Source organism: Ranitomeya imitator, chromosome 4 (genome assembly GCF_032444005.1).
Source record: "Ranitomeya imitator isolate aRanImi1 chromosome 4, aRanImi1.pri, whole genome shotgun sequence".
Taxonomy (NCBI): Eukaryota; Metazoa; Chordata; class Amphibia; order Anura; family Dendrobatidae; genus Ranitomeya; species Ranitomeya imitator.
In genome coordinates this window covers 644137409-644149494 of record NC_091285.1, presented here as the reverse complement: position 1 = coordinate 644149494, position 12086 = coordinate 644137409, and the positions used below count along the sequence as shown (strand labels likewise).

The 12086-nt window shown below is 45.9% G+C and overlaps 1 protein-coding gene across 12 annotated transcripts in view; it reads right to left on the bottom strand.

Moving 5' to 3' along the window:
* Positions 1-468: 468 nt before the first annotated feature.
* The window catches only part of ANK1 (ankyrin 1), a 422616-nt gene continuing 410998 nt past the window's right edge, over positions 469-12086 (bottom strand). For all 12 annotated transcript variants that reach the window (XM_069766914.1, XM_069766920.1, XM_069766918.1 and 9 more), the window contains one exon: positions 469-1904. Coding sequence is in view for 7 of the 12 variants with exons in the window: in XM_069766920.1 (XP_069623021.1) it covers positions 1878-1904 (27 nt within the window). In the remaining 5 variants the exon portion in view is untranslated. The remainder of the gene's footprint in view (positions 1905-12086) is intronic.

Below are 12086 nucleotides of genomic sequence, written 5' to 3'. Positions count from 1 at the left end.
AAAAAAGAAACAAAGTCTCGGCACATAATGCCTATTCTTTGACAGCTGGTGAGAATCCTGCATCAGTCATGATCTCTAAGATCTCTGCTTGCAGTCGTCACATATGAGCCTATACATTGTCTTTCAAAATACCTTAAGTGAAACGTATAGCAGCACATACTCTGCCAGAGCATGCTGTGACATGTAGTTCTTCTTCAGTAGGTATATAACTACCCTAAGGCTGCGTTCCTAGTATTTTTTTTTTTTTTTTTTGCTGAATTTTTTTAATGCTGTATATTTTTTTTTTTTAAATGCAAGTTACCTACTTTACTTAAAGGGTGCAGAAAATCTGCAAAATGAAAAATTCTCGAACCTGGCCCAAGGCCCCCCCTTCCCCGTTCTGCGCTAGAAATGTAACTTAACGTCGCCGCCGTGTGGTCACTGTGGATACTACACTTTTGCGCACAGATTGAACGACTCGCCATGAGATTATATTGCATAGTATTTATTCCCATATGAGCAGTTATTGTACAATCAGCTTCTTATGCATATCAGAAATTGCATCTAAAAAGAGCGCTGGAGAGGTTGTGAAGGTGAGTGCTTTTGTCTCTTCTCTCTCCGGAGCAGGGCTGGAGGGTCTTGGACTTGGGATAACTGTAGTGGGGAGGGGGGGTTCGCTTAAATCCGTTTTTTTTTTTTAATATATAGAATTCTCCCCTCCCCCCCTAAAGCTGGAACCACATTCCTGAGTCAGGGGGGCAGTTTAATCCCTGCACCCCTCCTACCCCTATACAGACAGAGCATCTCTACGCACTTTCAGCCCCTGGTAATGAGCATGCTGCACTGTATAAAGACGCTGCGCATCCATGCTGCACTGTAGGAGAGTGAGTATCTCCATACACTCCTAGCCCCTGGTAATAGGCATGCTGCTCTGCAATGTAATGAGACTGGATATATCTATACACGTCCGTCCCCCCGGACTGCACCGTACAATAATGCAGACTATCTTTATGCACTACCGGTAGCTTGAGAATAAGCATGCTGCACTGTATAATGGTGCCGAGTGCCCCCTAGAAATTGCCATAGCCACCTGAAAAAAAAAAAAGAACAACATGCCGCGCTGTATACTGGTACTGAGTATCTACATACACTTTTATAACCCTTTAGGGGTGAAGAAGCGCCCCTTTAAGGAGTATTCTCTAACGCGTAGCCCTTTTGCTTTCAGAGAAAATAAATAAAAATTTATTGGGGGGGGGAGCGCAAATTAAGAGCAATATGTCTGTTCTGCCCGGTCAACGTTGTGCTGTGCCCTATGGCCCGGAAGACAATCCTAACCCAGGCGGAGGGATACTCCTATTGCTGTTTGTCGACGGACAGACATAGAATATAAATTAGACAGGGGGGTGTTGGGGGGCTCCTTTAATGCTGCCGTAGAGTGTATAGACATACTCAGTACTGATATACCTCTGAGACACAAAGCATTTTTTTGCAGCAGGGATGGGGTGTAGAAGGGAAAAGGTTAAGTGTTACCCACTTTTTCCAGGCTGTAAAAATCCATTGATGCCCCCTGTTCCCTTCTGGGTTACAAGGGATAATGGTCGGGGGGGGGGGGGGGGAGGAGGGGATAGCAGGTGAATTTGAAGAGTGGGAGGGGGGGCGATTCTGTCCTCTTCCCCAATGTCATCTCATGCATATTACTTTGTAACATGCAGGGTGCAAATCTTCATGCCGTGAGCATACAGGGGGGTGAGCGTCTGCTTCGGACTTTGGAGGGGGAGGGACCCCTCGGCGATTTGTTCTTCCGGGAAGGGAGATGTCTGCTAATAGATGAGCAAGGAGGAATTCGGTTCTGATTCGTAGTCTGTGGGGGGGTGCAGTAAATGGCAGTCAGGTCGGCTTCAGTAGCTTGTACTTGAGGTGTAGTTCTGAGCAAAGATAGAAAAAGGAAAGTGAATATTTACATTATTATCACCGTTATAATAACCTGCATTCATATAGCACCGGCACAAGAACTATAACTTATATCTTAAAGGGAAACTCACAGGAGAACTTTACTATGATATGTAATGGTACGGCTGTAAAGGTCATATCACAACAAGAAAAAGGATACCTGTCTTGTAGTAATCCGATGTACCAGCGCTGAGAAATCAACTTTTGAAGTTGCATGCAAATTGGGCGCGTGTACTTGGAATGCCTCCATTTGCCTCCAAAACACTTCCTGGCTAATTTGCACGTGGCTACAAAGCTTGATTTCTCAGCACTGGCACATCGGATTACTACAAGACAGGATTCATTTTTCTTGTAGTACTATGACCGATACAGCTGTACCACTAGTTTTAGTAGTAAAATCTTCTGACATTTTCACTTTAAACCCCTAAATATGAAATTATTCACTCCCTGCTCCCAAATTGTAGCATAATTGAGCCAATTTTGACATTCAGTAATCTGAATGAGACTCTTTTTGCATCCCGTAATGGTGGCCATAATAATTGTCACCCAACTTTTCCAGAAAAAAACAAACAAACAGGAACTTGACAGAACAGGACCCTTTTGGGAAATGGGCAAACTGACCAAACATTAGGTACTAGTAGGGGCTCATGGTTCCTTTATGGTCACACTATAAATGTCTTATAGCTAAAGACATAAGACCCCACCTATTAGATAACAGGGGTCTCATTTTCCCTGTTGTGCCACTGAACTTGGCATAAGAACGCTGATGCGATGGACCTTTCCAATATCAACTAATGGTGAGCATATGCACATCACTCTTAGTCTGCCGCTACTGGGAAAGCTGGGTGACGACTCCAATGGTGGGCACATCTAAATTACCTTCAGTCTGCCGCTAATGGGAAAGCTGGGTGACGACCCCAATGGTGGGCACATCTAAATTACCCTCAGTCTGCCGCTACAGGGAAAGCTGGGTGACGACCCCAGCTCTTCCACAAGCGACTATAACTAATAATAGGCTAAGCAGAATACGTGACAGAAGAAGTCGACTCAGGGATTAATATTTCCTGAGGTTTTCTGCTCTTTCTGTGTATCAGCTATGGAGGATTGTGTGCCTGCCAGCAGTGATTAGTACGGAGTGGTCCCTGCGGTGGCGCAGCCTGGTGCATATATTTAGCTAGATGGGCCAGAATTAGAGCGGGCATTGTCTGTGTAATAGCAGCAGTGACATGCAGCGGAAATGGCATTGTGTTCCCTTTATACTAATTAATCCCGTTCTGCCTCTCATGTCCTTATTCTGTCCAATCTCTCGTCCCAGACGTGTCCTTCATTGCCCTCTCTCAAGTACAATCCCAGACCTTATTCCTGCAAATTAACCCCTGCCAGGCATATTGTAAATGTCTGTGCCACGTTATACAGGTCCTTCTCAAAAAATTAGCATATAGTGTTAAATTTCATTATTTACCATAATGTAATGATTACAATTAAACTTTCATATATTATAGATTCATTATCCACCAACTGAAATTTGTCAGGTCTTTTATTGTTTTAATACTGATGATTTTGGCATACAACTCCTGATAACCCAAAAAAACTGTCTCAATAAATTAGCATATTTCACCCATCCAATCAAATAAAAGTGTTTTTTAATAACAAACAAAAAAACCAACAAATAATAATGTTCAGTTATGCACTCAATACTTGGTCGGGAATCCTTTGGCAGAAATGACTGCTTCAATGCGGCGTGGCATGGAGGCAATCAGCCTGTGACACTGCTGAGATGTTATGGAGGCCCAGGATGCTTCAATAGCGGCCTTAAGCTCATCCAGAGTGTTGGGTCTTGCGTCTCTCAACTTTCTCTTCACAATATCCCACAGATTCTCTATGGGGTTCAGGTCAGGAGAGTTGGCAGGCCAATTGAGCACAGTAATACCATGGTCAGTAAACCATTTACCAGTGGTTTTGGCACTGTGAGCCGGTGCCAGGTCGTGCTGAAAAATGAAATCTTCATCTCCATAAAGCATTTCAGCCGATGGAAGCATGAAGTGCTCCAAAATCTCCTGATAGCTAGCTGCATTGACCCTGCCCTTGATGAAACACAGTGGACCAACACCAGCAGCTGACATGGCACCCCACACCATCACTGACTGTGGGTACTTGACACTGGACTTCAGGCATTTTGGCATTTCCTTCTCCCCAGTCTTCCTCCAGACTCTGGCACCTTGATTTCCGAATGACATGCAAAATTTGCTTTCATCAGAAAAAAGTACTTGGGACCACTTAGCAACAGTCCAGTGCTGCTTCTCTGTAGCCCAGGTCAGGCGCCTCTGCCGCTGTTTATGGTTCAAAAGTGGCTTTACCTGGGGAATGCGGCACCTGTAGCCCATTTCCTGCACACGCCTGTGCACGGTGGCTCTGGATGTTTCCACACCAGACTCAGTCCACTGCTTCCTCAGGTTCCCCAAGGTCTGGAATCGGTCCTTCTCCACAATCTTCCTCAGGGTCCGGTCTCCTCTTCTCGTTGTACAGCGTTTTCTGCCACATTGTTTCCTTCCAACAGACTTACCATTGAGGTGCCTTGATACAGCACTCTGGGAACAGCCTATTTGTTGAGAAATTTCTTTCTGGGTCTTAAGGTACTGTCACACTAGACGATATCGCTAGCGATCCGTGACGTTGCAGCGTCCTCGCTAGCGATATCGTCCAGTGTGACAGGCAGCAGCGATCAGGCCCCTGCTGGGAGATCGCTGGTCGGGGAAGAAAGTCCAGAACTTTATTTCGTCGCTGGACTCCCCGCAGACATCGCTGAATCGGTGTGTGTGACACCGATTCAGCGATGTCTTCACTGGTAACCAGGGTAAACATCGGGTAACTAAGCGCAGGGCCGCGCTTAGTAACCCGATGTTTACCCTGGTTACCATCGTAAAAAAACAAACAGTACATACTTACATTCAGCTGTCTGTCCCTTGCCGTCTGTTTGATGCACTGACTGCTGGCCGCAAAGTGAAAGTGAAAGCACAGCACAGCGGTGAGTCACACAGCGGTGACTCACCGCTGTGGCTGTGCTCTGCTTTCACTTTACGGCCAGCAGTCAGTGCAGCAAACAGACGGCAAGGGACAGACAGCTGAATGTAAGTATGTACTGTTTGTTTTTTTACGATGGTAACCAGGGTAAACATCGGGTTACTAAGCGCGGCCCTGCGCTTAGTTACCCGATGTTTACCCTGGTTACCGGGGACCTCGGGATCGTTGGTCGCTGGAGAGCTGTCTGTGTGACAGCTCTCCAGCGACCAAACAGCGACGCTGCAGCGATCCGGATCGTTGTCGGTATCGCTGCAGCGTCGCTTAGTGTGACGGTACCTTTACCCTCTTGCTTGAGGGTGTCAATGATGGCCTTCTTGACATCTGTCAGGTCGCTCGTCTTACCCATGATGGCGGTTTTGAGTAATGAACCAGGCAGGGAGTTTATAAAAGCCTCAGGTATCTTTTGCATGTGTTTAGAGTTAATTAGTTGATTCAGAAGATTAGGGTAATAGGTCGTTTAGAGAACCTTTTCTTGATATGCTAATTTATTGAGACAGGTTTTTTGGGTTATCAGGAGTTGTATGCCAAAATCATCAGTATTAAAACAATAAAAGACCTGACAAATTTCAGTTGGTGGATAATGAATCTATAATATATGAAAGTTTAATTGTAATCATTACATTATGGTAAATAATGAAATTTAACACTATATGCTAATTTTTTGAGAAGGACCTGTATACTAGTGAGTAAGCCCTCATTGCCTTTCACCATGCGCATCATACAGCTATCGCATACTGGTCTCAATAAATCTCCTAGACCCCAACAGAACACCTGTACCAGAGGCAGAGGCACCATTGGGTCCCTTACATCACCAGGACTTAGGTTCATGGACCGTATTAAGCTACTGTTCCTATACAGGAGAAGTCCTATTCACTGCCATTGCAAAAGAACTAAGCGGCCAGGCTAGGAGCAATGGTGGAGGTGATGGGTGGCCGGGCTAGGAGCTATGGCACAGCTGATAGTCAGCCGGGTAAGAACTTATGGTGCAGGGGATTAGTGGCGGGCCTAGGAGATATTGCGCAGGTGATAGGCGGCTGGATTAGGAGCTACAGCGCGGGTGATAGGCGTCTGGGCTAGGAGCTATGGCACAGGTGATAGGTGACCGAGTTTGAAGTTATGGCACAGGTGTTAGGTGGCTGGGCTAGGAGCTATGGCGCAGCTGATAGGCGGCTTGGCTAGGAGCTATGTCACTGGTGATAGGTGGCTGGGCTGGGAGTTATAGCACAGGTAATGGGAGGCCAGACTAGGAATTAATGGCACAGGTGATAGGCAGCTGGGCTAGCAGCTATGGCGCAGGCGATAGGCAGCTGGGCTAGGAGCTATGGCACAGGTGATAGGCGGATGGGCTAGGAGCTATGGCACAGGTGACAGGAGACCGGGCTAGGAGCTATGACGCAGGTGATAGGAGACCAGGCTAGGAGCTATGACACAGGTAATAGGAGCTCAGGCTAGCAGCTATGACGCAGGTGATAGGCGGCTGGGCTAGGAGCTATGGCACAGGTAATGGGAAGCCAGGCTAGGAGCTATAGCACAGGTGAAAGGCGGCTGGGCTAGGAGCTATGGCGCATGTGATAGGCAGATGGACTAGGAGCTATGACACAGGTGACAGGCGGCAGGGCTAGGAGCTATGACGCAGGTGATAGGAGACCAGGCTAGGAGCTATGACGCAGGTGATAGGAGATGGGGCTAGGAACTATAACGCAGGTGATAGGTGACCAGGCTGGGAGCTATGACACAAGTAATAGGAGCTCAGGCTAGGAGCTATGATGCAGGTGATAGGCGGATGGGTTAAGAGCTATGGCTAGGTGATAGGCAGCTGGGCTAAGAGCTATGGCACACATAATGGGAAGCCAGGCTAGGAGCTATGGCATAGATGATAGGTGACAGGGCTAAGAGCTATGACACAGGTGATAGGAGACCAGGATAGGAGCTATGATGCAGGTGAAAGGAGACCAAGCTAGGAGCTATGACACAGGTGAAAGGAAACCAGGCTAGGAGCTATGACACAGGTGATAGGCGGCAGGGCTAGGAGCTATGACGCAAATGTGATAGGAGACCAGGCTAGGAGCTATGGTGCAGGTGATAGGCGGATGGGCTAGGAGCTAAGGCACAGGTGACAGGGCTAGGAGATATGATGAAGGTGATAGGGGACCAGGCTAGGAGCTATGACACAGGTGATAGGAGACCGGTCTAGGAGCTATGATGCAGGTGACAGGAGCTCAGGCTAGGAGTTATGACACAGGTGATAGGTGGCTGGGCTAGGAGCTATGGTGCATGTGATAGGCAGATGGGCTAGGAGCTATGGCACAGGTGATAGGCAGCTGGGCTAAGAGCTATGGCATAGGTAATGGGAAGCCAGGCTAGGAGCTATGGCACAGGTGATAGGCGGCAGGGCTAGGAGCTATGACGCAGGTAATAGGAGACCAGGCTAGGAGCTATGACGCAGGTGATTGGAATATTTTTATCTTTCTATAAGTGAAAAATTGAGGAGGGAATACCCCTTTAAGGACTTTTTATCTTTCTATAAGTGAAAAATTGAGGAGGGAATACCCCTTTAAGGGCTGAACCATTGTTGGTTTCCACTGTCCCCCCCCTCCACATCCGACCTCTCCCACTTCCTCTAAGAGACACAATTTTTTTTCTTACTTATCCATCGACATACACATGTTTTTTTTTTCTTTTTGAGACGAATTCTAGTTTTAGTGACATTAATTTTACCATGTAACGTACATAAAGGGGGGGGGGGGGGAATTCCACCTGTGGTAAAATGGAAAGAAACCGCAATTCTGCAATTTTCCGCATTTTTTTTGTGTTACCTTTTTACAAGTGTTCATCGTCCAAGTCAGTATGATTATGGCAATCCCAAACTTATACAGTTATATGTTTATTATTTTGGCTGTTAAAAAAATAAAAATTTAAAAAAAATTGTAAAAAAAAAATGTTTGTGTCGCCATGCTCTGAGACCCGTAATTTTTTTAAAAATTTCTCTGCTTATGATAACTTGCTTTTTGCGTGCCGAGCTGAAGTTTTTTATTGATACCATTTTGGGCTACATAAGATGTGTTCAGAATTTTTTATTGCATTTTTGAGGAAACATGTTGCAACCTAAAACTGTCAATTCTTGGTTCTGATTTTCTTTTGTAATTTTTAATGGGTAAAATAATATAAATTTTTTTCTTTGATTTTTTTTTTAGTTCCCATTAGGGGACTTGAGCCTGCGATTGCTTGTGATATATACTGTAATACTACAGTAGAGACATTGCTGTTCTCCGGACTGGCCATCTGGCAATTCTGGCAAATGCCAGAAGGGCCTCTCTGGTCATGGGCTGCCTTGTTAGCAGAATCAGTGTTCTCAAGACTCCCATACTGTTAATAGTTATGACGGAGCACAAAGTCGCTGACTTCATCACTTACCACCAGCATGCCATGGGTATCATTAGAAATATTGGTCTTGTAATAAATCTTGCTTTCCTCCATCCAAGGTAATATTAGTAATATATCCCATCTGGTGCTCGAAGGTGGGGACAGCATGGGCCTGTGTGATTTCAAATGCCAAGGCTGAAATTTAGCCCCAGTCCATACCTGGGCCACAGGGTGGGCTTCATAGAACAACCAAGAGAGAAGATGCCAACTGTTTCACCGCTCCATACACATGTACCCTGACACTGACGTACAGTTACGTCCAAGTGCTCAGAGGGGGTCAATGACCAGCACCCTAGTAGTAGCAGACCAGATGTGCAGCATTTTCCGATCTATGAACAACTTACCAATACATAGAGGAGTAGCTAGGAAGGGGCAAATCGGGGCATGTGACTAGTGTCAGACTGGGGTGCCAAGGGCCCACCAGTAATATTGACTTTGAGTGGGCCCCTTTTCACCTGCATACAAATATTACACTACCCCTGTTCACAAATGTACCTATATCGCTATAAACTGGGTAGTTTGGATAATGAATGACGAGATACTGCTTTTTTCAAGTGAATTATGCCAAGTACTGGCCATACAGTGCCCAGATCAGCACAGGGGCCCACCGGGAGATTCCCCTGTTCCCCTATGGGCCAGTCCGAGCCTGCATGTGACCAATAATCCAGTTTGCGCTTATAGCATAGGACAGAAAAACAGCTCTAAAACCAGTTTTCGGGGTTATGTAGTTGACAATCGGGTACCAAGCCATTTTTGCTGCCCCGCTTGAGTAAGTGTGACCGCATCCGTTACAGCCCCTAATGCCGGCCCGGGTGACTGCACCAGTTATTAGGTGTGTACAGTAGTAGCGGCATCCACCAGTTATTACCGTCTATGTCCTGTAAGAGGACGCGGCCCCTGGCACTAATCATAGGTCTATATTTATCTCCGCCTGGGAAAGGCCTGCTCGCCCCTGTCAGTGTCACATAGCATTGCCCCCATGTGATGGCTGACGTTGGAGGGGGGGCAGCCACGTCTAGTTTTTGGATTGGACAGGGGCAGAGAATGAAGGACACGAGTAGATTATCACAGGATAAATCACCTCTCCAAGGGACAAGGTGTCAGAGATGAGGCTGCGTACCGAGACCCTCAAATATAAGCGAGCGTAAATATCTGAGTATATATAGAGCACACGCCAACGAGAAAGAAGGAAGAGGAACGTTCAATCCAATCATCAGTTTACAGTGTTTAAGGTCATTTATGAAGAGACCGGCAGCGCGACCATACGATGCTATGATGTGTATACAGTGGGTGCGGAAAGTATTCAGACCCCTTTAAATTTTTCACTTTTTGTTTAATTGCAGCCATTTGGTAAATTCAAAAAAGTTCATTTTTTTCTCATTAATGCACACTCTGCACCCCATCTTGGCTGAAAAAAACCCAGAAATGAAGACATTTTTGCAAATTAAATAAAAAAGAAAAACTGAAATATCACATGGTCATAAGTATTCAGACCCTTTGCTCAGTATTGAGTAGAAGCCCCCTTTGAGCTAGTACAGCCATGAGTCTTCTTGGGAATGATGCAACAAGTTTTTCACACCTGGATTTGGGGATCCTCTGCCATTCTTCCTTGGTGAAGAAGGTAAAGAAGAATCCCAAGATCACTGTGGCTGAGCTCCAGAGATGCAGTAGGGAGATGGGAGAAAGTTCCACAAAGTCAACTATCACTGCAGCCCTCCACCAGTCGGGCCTTAATGCAGAGTGACCCGATGGAAGCCTCTCCTTAATGCAAGACACATGAAAGCCGCACAGAGATTGCTAAAAAACACATGAAGGACTCCCAGACTATGAGAAATAAGATTCTCTGGTCTGATGAGACAAAGAAAGACCTTTTTGGTGATAATTCTAAGCGGTATCTGTGGAGAAAACCAGGCACTGCTCATAACCTGCCCAATACAATCCCAACAGTAAAACATGGTGGTGGCAGCATCATGCTATGGGGGTGTTTTTCAGCTGCAGGGACAGGACGACTGGTTGCAATTGAAGGAAATATGAATGCGGCCAAGTACAGAGATATCCTGGATGAAAACCTCTTGAGCACTGACCTAAACCCAATTGCGCATCTCTGGAGAGACCTGAAAATGGCTGTCCACCAACGTTCACCATCCAACGTGACGGAACTGGAGAGGATCTGCAAGGAAGAATGGCAGAGGATCCCCAAATGCAGGTGTGAAAAACTTGTTGCATCATTCCCAAGAAGACTCAGGGCTGTACTAGCTCAAAGGGGGCTTCTACTCAATACTGAGCAAAGGGTCTGAATACTTATGACCATGTGATATTTCAGCTTTTGTTTTTTAATAAATTTGCAAAAATTTCTACATTTCTGTTTTTTTTTTCAGTCAAGATGGGGTGCAGTGTGTACATTAACGAGAAAAAAAGGAACTTTTTTGAATTTACTAAATGGCTGCAATGAAACAGAGTAAAAAAGTTAAAGGGGTCGGAATACTTTCTGTAGCCACTGTATAATGGCTATCTCCATCTGTAGATGGGGGCGCTAGAGGGAATGTAATGACTGTAGATGTGGGGATTATTAGGTCCAGGTTAGGACCTTACATCACACAACTAGTAATAAACAACATGTATGATTGGCCTACGGTCCTTTTACAAAGGGGATTTCTGCCCACTCTGACACATCTATTGGTGCTCCTGTAAAGGCCCATTAGCACGACCTCTCATACTTGTTCTGTGCTGCCATATTTACACGGGCCAGTGATTGGGAAGGTGGGCTCATATGAACGCTTTTTCAGACAATTATTAGCCCCTTAAAGGAGACGTTAAATGGTGCATATTATTACCGGGGATCCTCTCTGTCTAGGACCCCTTAGCATGTGGCAAGACTTTCCTTCACTGAAAGCAAAATTTTACTTCACTACTTTATACCAAGCCGAGGCAAAATGGCTTGTTAAGCCCCCACCTCCCGGCACCCATAATTTGAAACCCCATTTAAACACCCCCCACTGGCTTCAGCACTGCAAAAATAATATCTAAGGACCCATTTCCTTATTAGGCTAATTTATTGCTTCAGGACAAACTCTCCAGATAGAATAAACAGGAGTTATGCTAGAGTTTATTTTATACATCAGTATATCCTTTTATATCCTTTTTTAATATTTTTTTTGCCTTTTTTTGTACTCTTTAATTGAAATTTATTACTGAATTCAACATTATTCTATGATCTCTTCTAAACTCTGAACTCAGTGATCAGACTCGGGGTCACATGGGAGCAGGGCCGGCGTCAGCACCCGGCACAGCGGGCAAATGCCGGGGCCCTGGGGAGAGAGGGGGGCCCACTCACGCTGTCATAGATACAGCTGGGAGAGCAGAGCAGGAGATAACATGCTATCTCCGCCTACAAAGTCACTGCTGGCTGCGTTCTCTTAACCCCTATGTGCCAGCTCTGACACAAGCATCTTCTCACTCAGTGAGTGCAGTCAGGCAGGCACATAGGGGGTTAAGAGAAGGCAGCCAGTGTGACATTGTTTGTGGGCGGAGAGAGCACGTTCTCTGCTCTGATCTCCGCCCCTGGCTGGCTGCCGTGCTGCTGAAGTTATGAGGCAGATTCAGGAGGAGCTCCTAGTCCTTCCAGTGCCTGAGTGAGTGGCGCTGCTATATAC